Genomic DNA, 23,719 nt, shown 5'->3' on the forward strand with positions numbered 1-23,719 from the left:
TGGCTGTCCGGGAGAGTTCCTCAGCTTTGCATCTTTTTCTGAGCATGTCGTTGAGGGCATGGCCTATTTCTTCTGCAGCTCCTTGCCTGGTGGGTTCTCTGGCCACTCCCTGATCCTGGATCCTGGCCTTTTAGACAAAGTGAAGGGGGCTCGGGGAGCATTGTGGGCTGCTGGTATGGTCAGTTGGAGTAAACATGGAGCTGCCTCATCTGTGACTGAGTTAATTCTCCGTTAGTGGAAATATGAGGGACTGACCACTCTCAGGGAAGAGTTTGCAAGTTGAATCAGTCACATAGTGGTTAAGAAATCCAGATCTGAGCTAGCTGTTTGTGCAGGCTTGTGCAAATTACTTTTTTTTTTTGCTTTAGTTTGTCCATCTCTAAAGTACGCGTGGGGTTTTAATACATATCACCTAAGTGATGGCTGTGAGATTTCAGGGCAGTAATGGTGTATAAAGTGCTTTGCACTCTGTAAGCATTTAGTAAATATGAGCTATTAGAGGTGGTAAATGTTGAAATAGTTGGCAGAGTTTTCCTGAGGCCTGAAGACTTACCTCTGTGCTTCCAGAGACCTCAGCCCACATAGAGAGAAAGAACCCAAACCCTGGACTCCCCAAGAAAGCCAGCGGGTGTGCCAGACAGAAGAGAAAGTGGCATCAGGGAGGCTTCTCGGAGGAGGTGTCCTCTTGGTTGAGTCCTGAAAGAGGAGCAAGATTTTTATAGACCTCTAGTGACTGCTAAAGGAGAGGCCGAAAATCCCTGGGATCCCGCAAGCTAGGCGGTACAGCCCTCCCACCAAAAAAAATCGTGAACTATAAAACTACAAAGTGACTTGAATTTTTTTTTTTCTGTACCATGCAGCATGTGGGATCTTAGTTCCCTGACCAGGGGTTGAACCCTCACCCCTGCAGTGGAAGAACAGAATCATAACCACAGGACTTCTGGGAAAGTCCAAGTGATTTGCATTTGAGTCTCTATTGGACAGTTCTTAGATCATTGAATCTGTAGATAATGATTTTAATTTTTTTAATCATAATTTTAACTCTTAAAGTGACTCCTCCTTAAGCTTCTTAAGGGGCCCAGAGCCAGTTCTAGACCTCTGGTCTTCTGATGCTCAGCCGTGTCCAACTCTTTTCGACCCCATAGACTGTAGCCCACCAGGCTTCTCTGTCCGTGGGATTTCCCAGGTAAGAATACTGGAGTGGGTTGCTATTTCTGCCTCCAGATCTTCCCGACCCAGGGATCGAACACACATCTCCTGCACTGCAGGTAGATTCTTTATGGTGCTTTAACGTATTCCTTAATACTTTAACAAAGAGTATTAAGGAAATGTCTGGAACCTGTTTTCCCTGCTCTGATTTATTTTCTGATGGAGACTTGCCTCCAGGTAATGATGAACCAGAGAGTGGAGTCAAGGGCTTGTTGACAAATTAGCTGCTGGCAGATCAGCAAAAGGTCACCAGCTGCAGTGATGCTGCTGAGCAGGAGCTGGAGGGACAGACCTGGCCTCCTGGCTCGAGAGGCCTGCCCTGTAAACTCTGAGCTCTATGCCAAAGGGATAATCGGTAAAAAGAGCAAAGACTTGGGGGTCCTCTGACCTTGTAGCTCATGTGAACCACCTCACTAGCTCCAAAGAGCTCACCAGAATTCTGTGAACTTGGCTTTGTCTTTGGTTGAGACGCAGATGCTGGATTTTTGCTCTGGACAGTGACAGGTAAATGTTGAATTTGGACCAGAAGCAAAAATGTGGACCCTGTTTTCCCAAGTACAGTAGCTAGTTCAGTGAAGGTTACGGTTGCTCCTAGTCCAGTTGGGCCAGTCCATGATTAATGTAAAAACTTGCCTAAGATCTCTGGACCCTTGTTTTGAGAATTGAAGGGACAGTGTTGAGAGGTGGACAGAGCTGGGTGGGGCCCAAAGAGCAGGATGAATCCCCTCCCCCCTCATCTCCTTCTTCCCTCTGCAGCCCTGGAGAGAACAGGGTGTCTAAGGAAAGACTCAGAACAGGAGGAAACATCTTGGAAAAGACCCAGGGAAACCGGAGCCTGGAAATGTCTGACCTTAATATCCAAGTAGATGAAAGAAAAGATTAGACTTCTCTTTTGGATATGGCTTCACCAAGGAAAGAGTAGATAGGGGGTGTACAAGTGAGGTGGAGGGTTGGCGGCGGGCGGGGAGCGGGTAGCCACGTGACATCTGACTCCAGGTTGAAAGAAACTGGAATAGAAAGAAGAAGCTCTGTTACCATCTTGTGAAAATATATTGGCAAATGAGTGGCTATTTTCAATCCAGATGGTTTTAGGTTGGGTTCCCTACAAGCAGTTTCTGAGATGGTGATTCTTTTTCTTTTTTTTTTTAAATAATTACTTTTATTTTTAGTTATTTGGCTGTGCCTCGTCTTAGTTGTGGCATGCAGGATCTTTAGTTCTCTGATCAAGTATTGAACCCGGGCCCCCAGCATTGGGAGCACATAGTCTCAGCCACTGGACCACCAGAGAAGTCCCTGAGATGGTGATTCTTATAAACCGATATACTGAAGGGTGGGCTCTTGGGAGAAGCCTGCAAGGCCGTGGGGAGCCGCACAGTGTAGCAGGAATGTGGCCTTAGCCTGATCCCACCGGGGGCTTGGGTGGGACTGGCTCTACAGGCCTATCCTGCCCCAGGCAAGTGGGGGCCCACTCAAGGGGGTCCAGTCAGGGAACCAAGAGCACTCACTGCACACAGAATAGAGGGGTTTGCTCTGTTTGAGAGGAGTTGACAGGGTCACTGAAGCCAGCATCAGGCTAAAATGAGACAGAGGACAGAGGGGGGGAGAGTGGGGGAGAGCTTTCAAGAAAGGAATGTATATTCAGTTCACAGCCCATGAAAAATGTCATGGGTCTGTTTTTAGAGAATATTCTTTTGGCTTTGTTTGAATCTTTTAGGTTGAACCAGCTGGCCATCCATGGAAGGAGATGGTTTGGGTTTTTGGTGGGGGGAGATCTGTCATTTAGAGTAGAATGTAGCAACCAGCATGGGCCGGACTTGGTACTCACCGTCTCTGCCCTCGATGCCTGGGGACCCTGAGCACCGCTGGCACCTGGGGGCGAGAGGAAATGCTGAGTCACGTCTGCGGAGGTGTCAGGGGTGTGGTCTGGGTGTTGTTCCTCACTTTGACCAGGTGTGCCGGGCTCATCAGACAAATATGGCTTTAATTGAAAGCATTTTGTTTTCCTCATTTGTAAAAGTGACTACTTACTGTGTGAAAGACTCCAGTCGACATAGAAGCTATAAAGGAGAAAGCATAGCTGCTGTAACCAGCTGAAAAGGGCACACATGTCTGGGGTCACCCGCTCAGTTTGTGGGAGGCTCCAGAATGCGTAACCATGTTGGTTATACCTTTACAACTCTGGCTAGAATAAAAGAGTCAGTTCGAGGTCTTTGTCATTCCTGTGGAAGCTTCTGAGTTCCATGGGGGGAGACTGAGGAATTCAGGTTGGAGGTCACTTAAGGGAATGGGGGGGCTGTTGACCAGAGCAGTTGTGTCTGCCCTGCCCCCACCCCCACCCCAGCCCCCAAGGGGCCCTCTGGCCTTATCTTCCATCTGGGCCACATTAAGAAAGAAAAGCCAGCAAATCCCGTCTTGATTGAAGAGGAGGAAACGATGGTGTTGTTTGGAGGCTAAAGGAAAGGAGTGGAGAGATTGGATTGGGAGAAACACAGGCTGGCAGAGGCTTGAGTGGGGTGTGTGGGGGAAGAATAGAGTTACCTCCACCCCTCCCAGCCTGGGGAGCTGAGGAGAAGAACACAGACTCCTTCACTCAACAAGCTTTCCCTTCTTTGATTTTGACTTACTTTTTAGCTACAAAAAATAATATAAAAAGGAAAGAATGAAAGAAAGAAAAAAAAAAGAAGCTTCTTCTCCATACCAAGCCCTATTTCCACTCTTGAAAGCAAAGAAGTCGCTCAGTCATGTCCAACCCCATGGAGCGTAGTCTGCCGTGCTCCTCTGTCCGTGGGATTCTCCAGGCAAGAATACTGGAGTGGGTTGCCATTTCCTCCTCCAGGGGATCTTCCCAACCCAGGGATCGAACCCAGGTCTCCCACACTGCAGGCAGACTCCTGACCATCTTGAGCCACGAGGGAAGCCCCTCCTGAAAGCAAACTACCATTTAATTTATTTCCCCAGAAATTTTTAGTACACACTGCTTTTTCGTGTACTGTCTATCTGGGAGACTGTTTCCTGCCTGCACAGGTGGAGGTGTCTCACTCTGTTGAATGGGTGTCAGAGCGTTTCTCATTGTGAGATGATGATGTAATTTCAAATATGGAGGCATTGTCTTTCTTTTTCTTGCTCCAAATGTAACACTGTCTTTAATTTTCAGGTTTTTTTTTCCTTTCCTCCCTTCCCTATTTCTTTTGTTTCTCACCTTCTCTTCTAGTTTTAGAGAACACAATCACAAATCTTATATATCCTTTGCCTCCTTGTGTTAGTCTTCCTGTAGATAATGTCCCTGAAGCTGGCTGAAGGGTAGACCACTTCCGATGTTTATGGGCATGGTCACATTGCCTCTCGCGGATGTCGCCCTAAATGCCCATTCCCACGAGGAGGCCTGAAGAGAGCTTTTCAAGGAAGCCCACTTTTGAATACAGTTCAGTAAAGAAGACTCAGATACAGCAAGCAGAACAAAACAGATATTGCCAGTAACAAAGACTTTTCTTTGGGGATATGTGAGATGAAGGTTGATTTGGCAGTAGAAATAGAACATTTGAAAAGAAGGAACCCTTTGTCATAACCCACACACAGTATTTTCTGGACTAGGTGATACAGGCCCACAGCACCGCACTGAAAGTGGCTAGGGAAGGAAGTCTGTTCCTGCCTCTCTCCACCAGCTGCCTAGGGACCACATTTTATTATTATTTTATATATATTGCCGTGCCACGTGGCATACAGGATCTTTGTTCCCCAGCTAGGGATCGAACCCAGGCCCCATGCCGTGGAAACATGGAGTCCTAACCACTGGACTACCAGTGAAGTCTCTAGGGACCACATTTTAAAATGTTATCCTTTTTTAAAATTTTTGATTTTTTTATAATTATTTTAATGTTTTTTAAAAAATTTCATCACATGTCTGTTCCATAATGCTTTTTAACAAATGCGTTTTTTTTTTTCCAGTCACTAACATGCTTTTATTTTTGTCATTGACAAATGATACTGTGATTGAATCATTGCTTTGGCTCCTTAAATATTACTTAGGTGTACATTAAAAATATATGTCTACATTTAAGAAATGTAACACATTAAAGAAGTCCTCTTTAAATATTGTTGTTGTTTTATCACTAAGTCGTGTCTGACTCTTTTGTGAGTAGGAAATTGCAACCCACTCCAGTATTCTTGCTTGGAAAATCCCATGGACAGAGGAGCCTGGCAGGCTACAGTCCATGGGGTCCCAAAAAAGACACGACTTAGCAACTAAACAACAAGAAATTCTAAAGAGTGCCTTTGTATTCTTTTGACCTGGATTGTAGGCACTTGAGACTGCATCCCCTTGAGTATTTACTGTGTGCTGGATCCTGGCTCATAAGATCTCAGTTACTCCTCAGAGCAGCCTTACAAGGGGGTATTAATTATTGTCCCCATTTTACAGGTGAGGAAACTGAGGCATGGACTGGGTTGATGAGTGGCTGATGGGTAATTCCAGTGGCCTTGGACTCTGTTACTGTCTAGGTGTCAGGGATGGTGTCTCTCAGTTCTGGAACCCCACTCCCAGCACAGACACGATTAGCCATTGTTCAAGAGCACTCATGTCCAAGACAGGGAGACCTTGGCACTGGTCTCCCTCACCTGAGCTCCTTTCTGGCCATCTTCTTTGCCGATCTCTGAGTCTGTAGGGGAAAGGAAGACTCCAGGAGGCAGGAACTTGTTCCCAAGCCCAGAGTCACCAAGAGGCAGCTGCTGGGTGACAAGGTCTGCTTGCTCCAGGGAGTGAGGGGTGAATGTGGTGATGGGGTGGGGGGAGCAGGTTTGCAGAAGTCAGAATTAACTGCAGTAACAAGGTGTGGGGGCCTTCTGTCTCCCCCTCCCCGCCTCTGTTGTCCGCACGATGCAGGGTTCCAATACCCTCTCGCCCTTGCCATCCAGTCTGTGCTGTGTGCGGTGCCCGTACAATTCAGCTGAGCAGCTGGATGAAGAGAGGAAGGAGATGTGACTGCATGTAGACTTGTCTGAGGGGAAGGGCTCGGGACAAGCAGTGCAGCCCCATCTACCCACCTTCTCAGGCCACCATGGGGTGGGGACCTCCAGGAGTAGGGTGGGAAAAGCACCCACTTCCAGAATCCAGGAGTCATTGCTCCAGGTTAAAGCTGGTGGAAGTGTGCTGGTTTCCCCACCGGCTGACTTTGGATGTTTTAAAATAGTCGCGGGCTGTTTCCGATCCCTCCTGAAAGGAGCAGCTGGTCTCTGGGTGAATTTGTCTTGATGAGCTTCGGGTTTGAAATCAGGGTGATTCTTGATTGGCCAGAGGTGGTAGAAGCCAGCTGCCATGTGCGCCCAGAGGCCTGGGTAACACAAAGCCCCTTGTGGCCCAAACATGCAACCTACGTGGTGTATTCCTTTGGGACAGGTCTCATCATAGCCCTCACGTTTGTAGAAAACTAGCCCCCAAGATGTGACTGACCTCTCTTTTCCTGCGCCAGTAGGGTTCATTCATTCATTCATTGGAAAGTGATTTGACAGGGACAGTGTTGCTCAGTTGTGTCTGACTCTTAGCCCCCCATACTGTAGCCCGCCAGGCTCCGCTGTCCATGGGATTCTCCAGGCAAGAATACAGGAGTGGGTTGCCATTTCCTCCGCCAGGGGATCTTCCTTTCTTTTCCTGGGCCAGGAGGGTTCATTCATTCAAAAATGGTTTACTGAGCACCTATTATGTGCCAAGTGCTGAGCATTATAATGAAGTTTCTTTTGGCAGTTTTTCTGGAACCAGCAGAATATAATACAGGCCTGCCTTCTGCTTGGGTGGGCTGGAGGAACACCCCACCACAACACTGAGCTGATGGGGTTTTTTTCACACTGAGTGTAGAGGCAATGATGGAGGCTTCTGGATGTGGAAGAATAGTGGAAACCATTCAGTTTGTTCAGGTGGTTGAATGAGGGTGGGAAGTTTTTTTTTGTTTTCCATTTTGACTTCCTTTATCATCTGTGTAACTTCATAAACAGATATAGCTCTCCAGGAAGCACCAGTAAGGCACTGGGGACTTGTAACCTTGAGGAAAAGACTGGGGTGCATGTCTGCCTCAGACACCCCGAGTGCTGTCCTATGGCTTCATCTGGCATTGCTTCAGACCTCAGCATAAGTAGCCTTAGCATCACCTGGGAACCAGCTAGAAAATACAGGGTCTTTGCCCTACCCCAGAACCAGGATCACCAGTGAGGGTGGGGGGCCTGGAATCTGTGTTTTGACAAGCCCTTTAGGTGATTCTGTTTTGGACTCAAATTTGAGAACCACTGCTTTCACTTGAATTAGGAGGTCTAGGGTAGGGGCTGGAGGCTCTGCACTTCCAACTAGCTCTTAGGTGATGTGATGTGGGGTGGACCACACCTTAGTACCAGGTTGTACAAGGCGAGGGCGTGGGCTGCAGCAGTGCTTCCTTAATCTCTATAGTCTTTAAAAGATGGGATTTGGGTGCAGCTGAACAACAAAACACTGGTGCTGCTAAAAAGGGATGAAATCAGGCTGTAAACACTACCATGGTAAACTCTCCAGGACTATTTACTTATTTTTATTTTTTATTGAAGTATAGTTGTTGTATAACATTGTATTAATTTCTGTTGTATAGCAAAGTGACTCAGTTATACATATATGTTCTTTTTTGGGGCTTCCCTTGTGGCTCAGATGGTAAAGAATCTGCCTGCAATTCAGGGGTCCTGGGTTCGATCCCTGGGTTGAGAAGATCCCCTGGAGAAGGAAATGGCAACCTACTCCAGTATTCTTGCCTAGAGAATCCATGGACAGAGGAGCCTAGTGGGCTACAGTCCGTGGGGTTGCAGAGTTAGATACAACTGAGGGACTTTAACTGTATGTTCTTTTTAGATTCCACATATAAGTGATATCATATGATATTTGTCTTTGTCTGACTTATTTCACTTACTGTGAACATCTCTACTTGCATCCATGTTGCTGCAAATGACATTCATTATTTCATTCTTTCTAACAGCTGAGTAGTATTCCGTTGTATATATGCACCACATCTTTAGCCATTCATGTGTTGATGGACATTTAGGTTGCTTCTGTATCTTGACTATTGTAAATAGTGCTGCTGTGAAAATTGGGGTGCATGCCTTTTTCTGAATTATAGTTTTGTCTGAATATATGCCCGGGGGTGGGATTGCTGGGTCATATGGTAACTCTATTTTAGTTTTTCGAGGAACCTCCATACTGTTCTCCATAGTGGCACCAATTTACATTCCCACCATTAGTGTAGAAGGGTTCCCCTTTCTCCACACCCTCTGTAGCATTTATTTGTTGACTTTTTAATGATTGCCATTCTGACTGGTACCCTAGGAATATTGTTAAGCAAAAAAAGTAGATTTTGAAGATATCTTTTAATAGTTTGCTTCCATTAAAGCTAGGATAGTAAAATCGTAATAAATTTCATTGTTGTATAAGTCAAATAAGCATTTTAGACTGAATTTTAATTTTTACTATTTTTTAAGCAACTCAAACAATTTTTTCTTCTTTTGGCTGCACCATGGAGCATGCAGGATCCTAGTTCCCCTACCTGAGATCAAACCCATGTCCCCTGTGGTGGAAGTGCGAGTCCTAACCACTGTACCAACCAGGAAGTCCTTGAAAATACCTATCTTGATTGATGGTTTTGCATGCTCTTAAATTTTGAGCCTAAAGCTCTGGGGATTCCTGTGGGAAATGGTCCTCCTGGCCACCAGGCCCTGAGATGGTCTAACTACTTGCAGCCTCCTCTCTGCTCCATGGACCTCTCTGGACTTCTAGAAGCTCCATCTCACCCAGTGGGGTACCCATGGGGGTGTGGGGGTGACTGTCATTTGATTGCTGAGCTTCTTGCTCTGTATGGTACCTGTGGCTTCTCCAGCCAGGAGGCAGGCCCCACTGATAGTAGACCAGATTTAAAGTCAGCATGAGATCTAGGTTGGAGATGCTTTCCTGACTGTAGCTAATGCCATCAGTGCCCTGCCCCTGCCCCTGTCCCTTGTCACTTCTGAGCACATCTGTCCACATCGAAGCTGACCACTGTGGGCGTTCTTGCTGGAGGCCTCCCACCCCCACCTCCAGGCAGGTGGGACCTGCTGGGGAGAAAGAGCCCCACCCACCAAGGGCGCTCTCCAGGGTACTGCCTGAGCAGAGGGACAAAGACCCCAGCTCCCGAGGGGCAGGGTGACTCGGAGGTGTGTGTGCTTGTCTGTCCCGTACCTTGCTTGACCAGTTGAACCCTGGTTGCCCACTGACTGGATGACTCCCCGCCCCCAACCTTGTCATCTTCTCCCTCCCCTGAAGGTGGGGAGTCACCTCACACTGTTCCTGGGGTCTCCCTTCCTGGAGGCACCTTCCAAATACCTCCTTTTCCAGGAAAACCCAAACTAAAATAAAAGCATGATTTACTCTGCCCACTCTGAAACCCAAACATTAAGGCAGGCAAGTGAGAAGATTAGAGCACCTCCTCTTAAAGCCAGGTGGTAGAGTTTTGCTGTTTGCATCTGTTTTTATTATGTTTGCTCTGTGGATAATTTTGTCTCCTGCCTTAACCATTTTCCTCATATTCTTCATCCTTGGTTATGGTGATCCTTTTTTTCTCCCTATTTCCCCAACCCGGGAGCCCCTGACAAGTATGTTTCTCTTGTTTCTCGGAGGAGTTGGACTTTACTGCATCTGAGTGACACCACACACTATTTGTCTTCCTCTGTTTGGCTCGTCTCACTGAACATAAGGTCCTCAAGGTGCATCCACATTGTTGCAAATGGCAGGATCTCCTCCTTTGTCCTGGCTGAATGATACTCCATTGCAGATATGTGCCACATCTCCTTTATCCATTCATTTGTTGAGGGGCACTTAGGTTGTTTCCACGTCTTGGCTGTTGTGAATAAAGCTACAGTGAACACGGGTGTGGAGATAGCTTCCTGAGATCCTGTTTTCATTTTCTTTGGATAAATACGGATAGTGGGATTCCTGGATCATACGGAAGGTCTGTCTTTAAGTTTTCAAGGAACCTCCACCTTGTTCTCCACAGTGGCTGCACCAATCTACATTCCCACCAACAGTGCATGAGGGTGCCCTTTTCTCCACACCTTCTCCAGCATTTGTTACCTCTTGTCTTGTTGATAATAGACATTCTGACAGGTGTGAGGTGATTTCTCCTACCTTATTCAATTGCTAGGTCATGTCTGACTCTTTGTGACCCCAAGGACTGCAGCATGCCAGCCTCATCTGTCCTCCACTATCTCCTAGAGTTAGTTCAAACTCATATCCTTTGAGTTGGTGATGCTATCTAACCATCTAATCCTCTGCTACCCTCTTCTCCTTTTGCCTTCAATCTTTCCCAGCATCAGGGTCTTTTCCAATGAGTTGGCTCTCCTAACCTGTGTGGTGGCAATTTGCACTTTTCTGATGATTGGTGGTGCTGGGCATCTTCCCTTCTGTCTCTCAGCCCTTCATATGTCTTCTTTGGAAAAATGCCTATTCAGTTCCTTTGCATGTTTTTTGAATCATTTGGGGGTTTTTTTGCCATTGGGTTGTATGGGATGACTTTTAATGGCCTCATAGGTGGGAGGCTCTGGCTTGGCCTTGACCCACAGTTCTGTGTCTGCCCCTCGCCCCTGCAGGCATTCGCCCCTATAAGTGTGACGTCTGCCACAAAGCCTTCACCCAGCGCTGCTCCTTGGAGTCCCACCTGAAGAAGATCCACGGGGTGCAGCAGCAGTACGCCTATAAGCAGCGCCGGGATAAGCTGTATGTCTGCGAGGACTGCGGCTACACGGGCCCCACCCAGGAGGACCTGTACCTGCACGTGAACGGTGCCCACCCGGGCAGCGCGTTCCTCAAAAAGACATCCAAGAAACTGGCAGCTCTCTTGCAAAACAAGATGACGTCCTCGCTCCAGGGAAACGCCAACCTGAGCGAGGAGGAGGAGAAGTAGGAGAGGGCCGTGGACACCAACTCTGCCACATGTCCTCAGATTCCTGGTCTTGGAGGTCCCCTGCCCCATGTGGTATTCCAGAGTCCAAGTGGTCCATTCATCTCTCTGTCCTGGGGGCCTCACTGGGGGCTCCATGCCAACGCTGTCATTGATAACAGTGGCATCAGGCCTCTGTCACCTGAGTCCTCAGGAACGCTATCACAGTAATGGAAGCTTGTGGAGAGCTGTGATCACCGTCTGGGTCTAGTTTTCATTTTTATTTTGTTTTTAGGATTTTCACACATGGAGGTAGGGGTGTTCTGAGAGAGACACCCTTGGAGAGATTGATATGGTGCCTTGAAATAAAAGTACTTCCACTTGAAATGCTACTCCAGCAAAGAAAACGAATTCTGTTATTCTGAAAGCGTTGGCCGGAATTATTCTAATAAAGGGAACATCCTTGTGGAATTATCCGGCTCAGAATGCAACAGGAGAGTGCTGACCTGGTGCTCCCTGTCCAGGGCTTATCGTGGGACCTTCGACTTGAGGTTGTTTGGGGGTCGATGTTTTGTACTGGTAGGTGGGTTTGAAGAAGCGAATCTTGAGCACTGGGTAAAGGTAAACACATGCCTGGTGAGCTGGGCAGAGGCGCTGGGCTCGGCTTGCATGGGCTCACAGACACTCTTGGTGGCCAGGGTGTTCCAGTGGAGATGCTCTGGCCTCCGGGGCCGGGCCTGAGGGCTGAAGGCCATTGTCCACCCTCCTTGAGTCTAGCACTGGGGGCCAGGCTGGAGCATGAGGAGCCCTGGAGCATACTTAGCGCCCTTGAGTGATGGTGGGGGGGGGGGGACAATGGTAGCATCAGTATCTCCCTCACGCCCTGTGAGTGTTGAGCGCAGTGACCTTCAGCCACCTGCACATCCTCACCTGGGACGTTAGCGAGAAAGTCGGCCTGAGACTGAGATGGAGCAAAAGGGAAGCTGGCAGGGAGGGAGTGTGGGGTGGTTTTCAGGATCCCCCCCATGCCTGGAGGGGTGGGAAGAAGGACCCAGATCTCCCCAGAGCCACTGTGGTGGGAGAGGTCTACCCCAGTCCCAGGAGCTGCCGGAACCAGGCAGGAGGGCTGATCCACAGCACCTCGCTGCCCCTTGACCCCTAGGCGCTGGCTGAGTGCACTGGTTCATTCCCCCTCTGGAAAGTTCAGAAAACCTTGGCTTTGGGGCTAGTCTGGGAACGTTCTGATGGCATGGCTGTTTTCTTCTTTCCTCCCTGCCCACATCATCCTCCCCTTCTTCCCTCCCCCGTCGCTTCCACCTTCTCTCCCCCACTTCCTCCCCCCGCCCCCAACACTGTGGTCAGGCTTCAGGTTACAGTCTGGTTTAAGTGGTACATCCTATAACTCAACACTTCACTGTAGAGTCAGCAGCACTTTTCTTCAGAAGGAAGGAGGAAATAAATTCTCTTTTCACACCTATGATGCACCAGGCACCAAGCCAAGCATGATGTTCTCTGGTCGCTCCTATAGGGTCAGCATCTCTGTGCCTGGAGCTGCGGTTGGAACTGGCTGCTGGAGGAAGGGTCCAGGGATCCTAAATCTGGTTAGAACTCCTCTCCCCGCCTCACCCCACCCTCCCTTCAGAAAGGAAAGACCTGAGACTGGCGTGAGACGAAGGCAGGCTTTGGGGGATCCTCACCACCTGTCACTGCCCCGGAGCAGTGGTGAAGGGTAGACGGCACTGCGGGGCCACGTGGGTCCTGGGACCTACGGCGGCAGGTGGGGTGGGGTGGGGTGGTTGCCAGGTGCAGCCTCCTGGGACAGAGCCAGTGCTGAGGGCTCAACCCTGGCTCCAATGGGCGAGTGACGTTGGGTCTCAGCACTTGACCCAGGAGAGAGAAGCCAGGAGGCGGCTGGTTCTTTTTCCTCGGTTATCTGACATTCCCGTAAGGGAATACCTAAGTGACTCTGGACCAGCTGCCCTGTGGCCGGTTTTGCACAAGGAATTGTGAACTAGCTGATGTGGTGTTCTCTTTAGGGTCAGATTTTTATTAAACAGAACTCTTCTGGTTGCAAGTGACAAAAAGTCAATTTAAAATGACTTTAATGGAGAAAAAGAATGTATTAGCTGTAACGTCTGGGGTTTTTCCAGCTTCAGGGGTGGCTGGGCCTGGGTGCTTAAATCATTTGATCCTGTATCTTTTTTTCTTTTATCCAGTTTTCCTCCAGGTGGCTTCTTTCTCAGGCAGGTTCGAATGGGGGCTGGATGACCATTCACTGTTCCGGACAGGGCTTTATCCTGGGCTGATGCTTCTAGTCTCTGATTGGCCCAGTTTCTCTCTCACCACTGCCTCCCCTTGACCCCAGCCAATTACTATGCTCTGTGCCCAGGCCTGACCTGGGGCTCCTGCCTCCTCTGAAGCAGGGCTGAGAGGGCAGGCTGACTACACCTCTGGCCTAGGAGAGGTCTGAGTGCGTCCCCAGCAGGAAAGCAGGGTTCTTTGACCAGAGAGGACATGGATATTGGGCAGGTGTACCAGCTAAGACAGGGCACAGCTGCGGGAACAAAGATTCCCAGCACGTGATGTGGCTTAAAGCAGGATGTTTCCTCCTCACCTGGTGGCTCTGGGTTGGCAGGTAGCTCACCTCCATGCCATTACTTAGGCACCAGGACTTCCCATGCCTGCCGCTCTGGTTCCTTGTCAATATGTGCTTCATAGGAGCTGAGCGTCTGGGTTTCGGCCAGTAAGAGAATTGTCGCAGTTTGGTTTCCTCCAGAAGCTGCTTCTGAGGTAAGAGTTCAAGGTCAAGTTGCTGGCTTAGGAGGTGATCGCAGAAAAGAACAGATGTAGGGTGTGGGGGAGTGGGACAGGAGAAGGAAGACAATACAGGGACCATAACTAGGAAAGTTGGGCTTCCCCAGGTGGCACAGTGACAAAGAATCTGCCTGCCAATGCAGGGGACGCGGGTTCGATCCCTGAGTTTAAGATTCCCTGGAGAAGGAAATGGCAACCCACTCCAATATTCTTGCCTGGGGAATCCCCTGGACAGAGAAGCCTGATGGGCTACAGTCCATGGGGTCGCAACGAGGGGGACATGACTTAGCGACTGAGCATACACAAACAAATACAACCAGGAAAGTTACTGGTGGGCAGTCAATCCCAGCGGGGGGTCCCTGGGAGGCAGTTGCCCACAGGAGGGGCACAGCAAGCCATTGTCCACTGGCTCTGCATGCCTGGGGTTTGGTTGAGGATGCTGGCATGGGAGCATTCATTTCTGGGCCTTTCCATCTTGCCCTGTGCACTGACCAGGCATGCCTCAAGTGCCAAGAAAACCCCTCAGGCAGAGCCCGAGGGCTTGGCCGTGAGCAATGTTAATACACCAAGTACAGCAAATGCTGAGGGGACATGGATGGGGCGGCACTGGGTCTGGTTCAGGTGTGGACAGGTCCCACCCACCCTCTGAATCGGCTGGCCAGAAATGGCACATAGCCCTTTCAGTCATATTTCAGGGTGAGGACTTTGCCATGTTGGGGTGGGGGCGGGGGAGGGAACACAGGTTCTCAGCCACGGGCTCTCGTAGGCCAGGGCAGAGGGGACAGATCACAGGAGCAGCTTGTAGATTCTGCCTCCGCAGGCAAAACCAGCTGACGACCACCCAAGCCTCTGTCCCCTCCTCCCACCCATTTGCTTGTCCTCCTCTCAGCCAGTTGTCAGGAAATCCCACTACAGCATCCAGGATCAGGATTTAGGGCCCTGGTTCTCAGGTTGGCAGCCCTGGAAACTTAAGTCCAGAGTGGTGAGGATGGATATGGATGAACTTTTGTTATCTTCTGCCCTCATCGGAATCCATCCGTTAGCCTGTACGAAGTCAGGCTAGGTCAGGAAGTTCTCTTCTGTTGGTTGATCTTTGGTCAGCACGGAGAATGGAAACGAATTCTTGTGCTCGTCAGAAGTGCCTCCTGGCGGTTTGTTTTGGAAAGAGGGATCTGTTATCACCCGTGTGCTGTATGTGCTTGATGTCCTAGGTTGGGTTCCTTGAAGCAGAGCTTGAGACCGGGAATCGAGGACATGTGGTTTACTGGGGGAGGCTCTCAAGAGAAACCGGGAAGGAGGTGAGGGGTGCCGGGTACAATGGAGAGAAACCAGGCGAGGATGTGGGTGCAGCTGGAGTCTAGCCGCAGCCTGATCTCAGGAGCCACAGACGGAGTCTCATCTTGAGGCCGAGGGAGGCTGTTGGCCGTGGCTTGTCTCTGGGAGGTGGTGGGGAGGCAGGACCATCGGGCTGTTAAGCAGCCCACACTCTTGGCATCCAGGGGTGGTTCACGTGGCAGTTTCCAAGGTGAGGGAGGGAGAGATCATAGGAATGGATTCTTAGCTGTGAAACCGATTGAGGTCCAATATTTACGTTTGATAAGGGACCTCTTTTGGAGCTAAAGGAGTGAATCACTTATTGCAAATTATCTTGTGTTTGGGAGAGAAATAAAAAATAGTTTTAAATGTATGCAAAGACAAGTCCTTCCTCCATACGTGTCTCTCATCTGCCAAGCCTCTCCTCTACCATCCATCATGATCAACCACTGTTAGCTTCTTGGGAACCTTCTGGAGTTTCTTTACTCCTATAGAAGCAAATATGAACATATGTGTCCTTGTTCTCTACCGTTGTTTTTTAAAATTAACATATAGCATCATGCATACTCTTTGGAACCCTGCGTTTTTCTTTTTTTCTTTATTTTTTATTGAAGTATAGTTAAATTACAGTGTTGTGTTAGTTTCTGGTGTACAGCAAAGTGATTTACTTACACATATACATACTCTTTTTCGTATTCTTTTCCATTACAGTTTATTAAAAGATTGAATATAGTAACCCGTGCTATATAATAGGAACTTGTTGTTTCTGTTTTATATACAATAGTTTGTATCTGCTAATCTCAAACTCCTAATTTATCCCTCTCCCCACCCCTATACTTTTCTTCTAATAATACATCTCATAGCTCTTACCATAATAGTACAAAAAAGAAACCTCATTCTCCTTTATGCTGCTGCTGCTGCTAAGTCGCTTCAGTCGTGTCTGACTCTGTGTGACCCCATAGATGGCAGCCCACCAGGCTCCTCCGTCACTGGGATTCTCCAGGCAAGAATACTGGAGTGGGTTGCCATTTCCTTCTCCAATGCATGAAAGTGAAGTCACTCGGTTGTGTCCAACTCCTAGGGACTCCATAGACGGCAGCCTACCAGGCTCCTCCGTCCATGGGATTTTCCAGGCAAGAGTACTGGAGTGGGTTGCCATTGCCTGCTCCGAATTCTCCTTTATAGCTCCCTGCTATTGTATCCTGTGGATACACTACTAACTTCTACTGATGGGCATTTATGTTGTTTCCAATATTTTGCTACTATGAAGAATGCTACAGTGAGTAACTTTGTACATTTGTCATTTCACATATGTGCAGACATACCTGTAGGATAAATTCCCAGAAATGCAGTTGTTAGGGCTAAGGATAGACCCTCCATAGCATTGACCAATATGGCCCAATTCCCCAACACAGAGATATACCAATTTGATTAGCAGTCTCACAAAGTGTGAGATTGCCCTCTCCTCACACCCTACCGACCTTGTTTTGCCATGGTTTGGGATTTGGACCAAGCTGATAGGGGACAAATAGTTTCTCAGTGTAATTTTGTTTTGTTGTTATTGTTCAGTCACTAAATCTTGTCCAACTATTTGTAGCCACATGGACTACAGCACGCCAGGCTTCCCTGTCCCTCACTGTCTCCTGGAGTTTGCCCAAGTTCAAGTCCACTGAGTCAGTGCTGCTATCTAACCATCTCATCCTCTGCTGCCCCCTTTTCCTTTTGACTTCAATGTTTCCCACTATCAGGATCTTTTCCAGTGAGTTGGTTCTTCCCATCAGGTGGACGAAGTATCAGAGCTTCAGCATCAGTCCTTCCAGTGAATATTCAGGGCTGATTTCCTTTAGGATTGACTGGTTTGATCTTGCTATCTAAGGGACTCTCAAGAGTCTAGCACCACAATTTGAAAGTATCAATTCTTTGGTGCTCAGCCTTCTTTATGGTGCAATTCTCACATGTTTTGTTTCACATTTTTCTTATTCTGTGTGAGAGAAAGAGGTTGCATGCTTTTCATTTGATTAAGGCCTGTTTGTAGTTCCTTTCCCCATGAACTGCCTGAATGCCCATTTTTCTGTTGGGATGTTGGCCTTTTTTTCTGTCCAACCAGTAGAAATTTGTTTGTTTGCTGGTTTTCTCCCAGATCATCATTCATCTTTCAATTTTGCTCATGCTGGCTTTTCTTGGCCAAGCAGAAGTTTTGTGATGTTTCTGTAGTTTGAATTGATCCATCTTTTTCTTTTATGGCTGCTGGAGTGTGAATCGTAGTTAGAAAGGCCTTTCTACTCTAAGGTTGTATCGGAATTCTGTCATGCTTTTTTCTAGGACTTTAATGGTTTCATTTTATTGCGTATAAATCTTTGATCCGTTTGGACTGTTTCCTGGCATATAGTGGGAGGTATGGATCCAACTTTATCATTTTCCAGATGGCTGACAAGAGATATTTTTTAACAGGGAGCTGGTCCAAAACACACCAGAGAACGCTGTCTTCAGGAAAAGGTCTTATGCCTCGGCAGAAGGTATTGCGAATTATAGTGAGGAGCAGTTTTCTTTAATTAGCAGAGATTCGTGTGTTCAACGAATATTGACTGAGTGCCCACTGTGCGTGCGGTACTAAATACCGAGGCTGGAAGAAATGGACCCAAGTCCTTGCCCTCCAGGAGTACTGTCTCTCTTGGGGGAAGACAGATGAGAAATAAGCAATAAACATATACTTTTTGGGGGGCCACGCTGTGTGGCTTGTGGGATCCTACTTCCTGGACCAGGGATTGAACCCAGGCCTATGGCAGTGAAAATGCCAAGCCCTAATCACTGGACCGCCAGGGAAGTCTCCCATGTTACATAGTATGGAGAAGATCAGAATTGGTGCTCCATTACTATGGCCATAAGCACTGTGCCAAACTTGGCTCAGGGACGGGGTGGGCAGGGATTGGGGCAGGGCACAGCACGGGGCGGCGGGGACAGCCGCCCTCTGCTGTGTGGAGTCCGGGCCTCGGGCCCATCTGAAGGCTGCTTCTCTTGAGCATCTGGTACCTGATGCTGGCTGTCGCCTGGGCCTGGATTCCCCTCCCTGTGTGTCTCTCCTCATTGTCTCTCTGTGGGTTTCCTCTGACGTGGTGGGTTCCTAGGAAATGTTGTGCAGGGAGCATCAGGCTGCTGTCTCCTGCGAGGAGGCTGCCTCCAGAGTCCTGCTGGGTCACTTCTGCCACATTTTCTGTCAGAGGCAAGTCCCTAAGGCCAGTCCACATTGAGGGGAGGGAAATGAGTCTTCCCCTTTGGTGGGAGGATGGTTCTAGATGAGCTAATGAGAACCGTCCATGTCTCTGTGGCCCTTTTTAGGCAACAAAATCTGCCATCTACAGCAAGGACGGTGGGACAAGGGGAGACAGAAAAGGTGGGGAGTTTAGGTGTTTTGTGTTGGGGAGGTGGGAGGGGACATGTGGCCTGGAGACAGTGAGGGCAGAGAGGAGAGCCAAGGCCGAGGCTGGGACAAGCATGCGCTCAGCTCAGCATGTCTGAGAGCAGGGGCTGAGGAGAGCTGGGCGAGTGTAGACAGGTCAGAGAGGTGGGGCAGCAGGCGGCCGCTGCAGGCTGTTGCAAAGACAGCAGCTTTTCTCCTGAATGAATTGGGAGACCATTGAGAGTTCTGAGCCGAAGAGAAAAGTGATCACTCCAAGGTTGGAGCAGGGTGGTTGTGGCTGCCATGGGAACAGATTTGGAGGTGGGAGGATTGGGTGGAGGTGGGGAGACCAGCTCGGAGGCCACTGCAGAAATAAAGGCAGGACATGAGGTATGTTTGGACCAGGGTGATAGTGGAGGAGGTGGTGAGAATGTCTAGATGCCGGGTTATATTTTTCAGAGTGGAGCTAACTGGGTTTGTTGATGAATTGGATGTGGGTTATCGTCAGACCATACATCTTTCTTTGCCTGGGGCAGTTCCAGTTTAAATATGAATGACACGATCGTCACCCTCGAGTCAAGGATGACTCCAGAGCTTTTGTGCAAGAGTAGAAGTGCCATTTACTGATCTGAGGATGACCAAGCGTGAGGAGTTAGGTCCGGGGAGGTCTGGAGTCAGGAGTTCTGGTTTGGATCTTTTCAAGTTGATGAGATGTCCAGGAGTCTGGGAAGGTGAGAGCTCTGCCTCGAGATTGGAGTTGGATACGAGAGCCTGAGCCTTGCTAGAGCAGAGATAGCATGAAGACATGAGGCTAGATGCCAGTGTTCCAGGGAAGAGAAATGCTGTAGGTTCGTCATGGGCATGTGGGCAGGCAAGCGTGGCGGTAGGGAGTGAAGGAGGGCCCAGCGACAGGGACTACGAAGGAGCTGCCATTGGAAAGGAGGGATGTGGTGGGGTGGGCACAACTTCACAGGTATTTTATATCACATTTTCTGTCCCTTCGAATGAAAATCTTTCCCAGATGTGTGTACTTCCTCATCTTAAATAGAAGACGGTGAACACAATCTGATCTGTTATGAGTGACCTGGTCACTTTATAAACGTCACCTGCTGTCACACCATTTATGGTCAAGGCTTCCCGAGCCACCATGGCCCACGGGCTGCTTGTCTCCACGCCCTGCAGCCCAGGAGGCCACACCTGCCCTGGCCTTACTTTCTCCATGTCCTCTCACCACCCCTCCGCCTTTAAGCCAGGACTCTCTAGGTTGTGATAGTTGGTCTGAGGACTGGCTTGCAGGGCACACTGGGGTCACAGGTGAAGTGGAGGCTGTCCTGTGACCTGCAGTCTCCATTGAGGCTACTTCCAAGGCTATTTCCTTTACTTCCTCATTCTCCCTGGATAATTGCTTACTGGAAGGTGACTGAGATAAACAGAGGGAACTATTAATATAAGAGCTATTCTGTTGCCAAGTTAATTTAGTTGTTCATTATTTACTAGGCAGTCCCGCCCCATATGTCCCAAACGTTGTTAGATCAGGATGGGGGTGGGGGTGCTGCAGGGAGTGACCGATTAGTTTGCTCACACAAGTATTATTCGTGGGCCTGCACACAAAGCCAACCCAAATCCCTGCCTGTCTGTTCACAATACATTTTGATTTACAGAAGGTCAGGAAGATCCCCTGGAGGAGAGCATGGCAACCCACTCCAGTATTCTTGCTTGGAGAATCCCAATGGACAGAGGAGCCTGGTGGGCTATAGTCCATTGGGTCGCAAAGAGTCAGACATGACTGAGTGCACATGCACACAGGACAGAGGTAGGAAAAATGAGTAAAACTTGGAAGCATGTAGGGGGTGCTCAGAGCTGTGGAGACATCAGCCAGCAGAGGAGCTGCGGAGGGGAGGCTGCAGGTGAAACAGGGTGGTCCTGGGGCCTTGGTGAGCGTGATGGGGAGTCTGGACCCAAAAGCCCAGGATCCAGCAGCACTGAGACCAGGTGACTGCTGTGGGTCCTGGAGGTCACAACTCCCTGATCCCCTTCCCTGGCCTGCAGGCTGACCCTGACCTCACGGCCCAGAGCTTAGCTCCAGCCACAGTGGACTCTGCTTTCCACTCATAGCCCAAGCACATCCCTGCCTCAGGGCCTTTACACGCCCTGGATAGCTGCATGCTCACCTCTTCACTTTATTCTGGTCTCTGCCCAAATGTCACACCATCATCAAGGCCTCTGGGTGACCAGCGCCCAGTGAACCATGTCCTTCAGTGCTCTGTCCCATGCAGCCCCCCTCCTACGTGGAATCTGAGTTGGTCCCGTGACTTACTTTAACCGACATGATGTGTCAGAGGTGATGCTGTGCCAACTCTGGACCTATGCCTTAACATGGCCTGGTAGCTTCTGCTTTTTGTCTTTTAAATAAAATTTTATTTATTTTAAAATTTTATTTTGTTATTTTTCGGCCGTGCTGGGTCTTCATTGCTGTGAGGGCTTGCTCTAGTTGTGGTGAGTGGGGTCTCCTCTCTAGTGGCAGTGTGAAGGCTTTTCATTGCAGTGGCTTCTCTTGTGATGGAGCATGGACTCTAGGGAGCTGGCTTCAGTAGTTGTGGCACACAGGCTTAGTTGCTCCATGGCATGTGGGATCTTCTCAGACCAGAGACTGAACCTGTGTCCCCTACACTGGCAGGCGATTCTTAACCCCTGAACCATCAGGGAAGTCCTGGCACCTTACACTTTGGAATTTGGGGAGCCTTGAGCTGCCACATAAGAAGTCTGACCACCCTGCTGGAAAGGCTGTGGGAAAGGCTATATGGACAGGCCAAGCGAAGAGGGAACAGCCCTGAGACTACACGCAGAGGGGGCTCAGCTCTTTTGACATCCCAGCAGAGCCTGGGCTTCTCACCATCCAGCCGAGATACAGGTGTGTAAATGAATTACCCCGAATGTTCCCACCCAGCGAAGCCTCATACGACAGCAGCACCAGGAAAACTCTGCAGGGAGCAGAAGAACCACCCAGCTGAACCCAGTCAGTCCACAGAATCTGGAATGATAACAAAGTGATTGTTGCTTCCATCACTCAGATTTGAGGAGGTTTGTCATGCTGCCCTGTGGAGCTGGAACACTGCCTGATTGCCACTCAAGAGGTAGCCTCTATCTCTGTTTCCTTTCCCCTGTGTTGTTTTTCTTCACAGCACTTAAAACATGACATTTATACATGCATTTGTTTACTATCTGTCTCTCCCACTGCCCTGCAATCTCCACGAGGTGGGCATTTTGTTTGTTCTGCTCATCGTGTTATCCCTGGGGCTGAGGACACTGCCTGGTTCATGGTAGGCTCTCCGTACATACTTGTTGAATGGATGAATGTGTAAGGACCCACTCTTCTGAGATCAAAACAGCCTTGGTGAGAATGACCCCTTTCCTCTGAGGAAAAAAACATCCAACCTCCAGCTCGCAAGAACACAGAGATCTTAGTTTGGTCCACCTGCAGCCCACTGCAGTGGGAGCATGGAGTCCTAAGCACTGGACCACCAGGGAAGTTCCAAGAATCCACACATTCTTACTGTACTCCTGCCACACGGAAGATTGATTGGAAACCTAATAGATAAACATATTTAATAGCAGCTTTAAACATATCCTGTTTTATGTCTGGGGAATTGCCTCTGTTCCCAGAGAGGGGACAAGAAGCAGGAGGGAAAGGAAGTTGGAAGAAGGGGCAGAGGCACCAGGCCTCAGGTAGATGAGTGGAGGGAGATGGCCCAGCTGTTCACACCTCCCAGGGCCTTCCCTGCACCCCACACCATGGAACAATTCCCCCTGGAGAGGCCTCCTGGGCCCCGGAGTCTGGCCTTCTGTGCCGAGGCTCGAGTCCTGCGGCCGCCACAACAGTCCACAGGGTTGCTATTTCAGGTTTTTCCTCAGTTCCATCCGCCTGACGTTTTCTCAACCGGTTCCAAGCCCAGTGCACCATTTTAGCTGACGTGGGGGAGTGTTTCGTGGGGACAGCAGATGGATGGGATGACAAATAGCAGGCTGGTGGGGACAGCTGAGAAGCACTTTTCCTGTGCAGGAGCTGTAGGCTGTGCACGTGCCCTGTGTGGTCTGGACGTGCTGGGAGCAGCAGCCTGTGTGGGGCGGTGGGCAAGCTGTGCCCCTGTCCTTTGCTGCCAAGCGTCTTGTCCATTCATCCAGTTGACCAGATCATGACTGTCCGGGCAGCAGACAGGGCTTGATGTGGTCCCAGGGAAGTTAAAGGGAAAGAGAAGACAGCCCAGGGTTAACCAGAAGCAGGTTATTGCTGGGGGCTCAGGGCACCCCGAGGGGTGGGGAGCTGGCTCTTCATCCACTGCGTGTGATCTGTTGGCTGAGGGTGGCCCTAGGGGCATTTAGCCCCATGGAGCTTTGGTCCACCTGCAACACCATGAAACCTGCAGGCTGAAGTTCTCAGCTTCTTACTAAGAAGCCTTAGCCCAGGCTGCTATAACAAAGTACCATAAATGGGGTGGCTTAAAACAACAGAAATGTATTTCTCCCAGTTCTGGAGGCCACAAGTCCAAGATCAGTGGTCAGCATGTTCTAGTGAAGGTCCTTTTCCAGTTGCAGATGGCCACCAAATTCTCATTGTGTCCCCAGGAGGCGGGAGGAGAGCAAGCCAGCTCTCTGGCTTCTTCCTGTAAGGGCACTGATTCCATCACCAGTGTGCCTGCACTTGGTCATCTAGCTATACCAGCGGCTAGCAGGCAGGCTCTCCCTTCCTCTGACTTCACCCCTTTGCCCCCACTTCTTCATGCCTGGCCTCAGGGACTATCCACACAACTGGCTCTGTTTATACAGTAGTTTACAGATTAAGAAGGAAAACGACATACAAGTTCGTTCACAATTGGGTCTTATGGCCACTCCATGAGGCACGTGAGAAGTTACCAGCTGCGTTCTGCCATTGAGAAAACAAAGGTTTCCTACTTACCAATGGATGGGCCCAGGGTTATGTGGTTAGGAAGTGACAGGTCCAGGAGACACACCTGAGACCTTGTCCCAAGGTATATCTCCCGTCTTAGAGCCCCTCAGAGGCCCACGGCCGTCATGA

At 49.3% G+C, this 23,719-nt stretch overlaps 1 protein-coding gene across 3 annotated transcripts in view; it reads left to right on the forward strand.

Annotated features, from left to right (window-relative positions):
* The window catches only part of OVOL2 (ovo like zinc finger 2), a 28,777-nt gene extending 17,242 nt beyond the window's left edge, over positions 1-11,535 (forward strand). For all 3 annotated transcript variants that reach the window (XM_086331197.1, XM_086331199.1, XM_086331198.1), the window contains one exon: positions 10,831-11,535. In XM_086331197.1, the coding sequence (XP_086187323.1) occupies positions 10,831-11,144 (314 nt within the window). In that variant the 3' untranslated portion in view covers positions 11,145-11,535. The remainder of the gene's footprint in view (positions 1-10,830) is intronic.
* The last annotated feature ends 12,184 nt before the right edge of the window (positions 11,536-23,719 follow it).

This window comes from Bos grunniens, chromosome 13 (genome assembly GCF_055505025.1).
Source record: "Bos grunniens cultivar Pamir isolate PY7600 chromosome 13, Bosgru_T2T1.0, whole genome shotgun sequence".
Taxonomy (NCBI): Eukaryota; Metazoa; Chordata; class Mammalia; order Artiodactyla; family Bovidae; genus Bos; species Bos grunniens.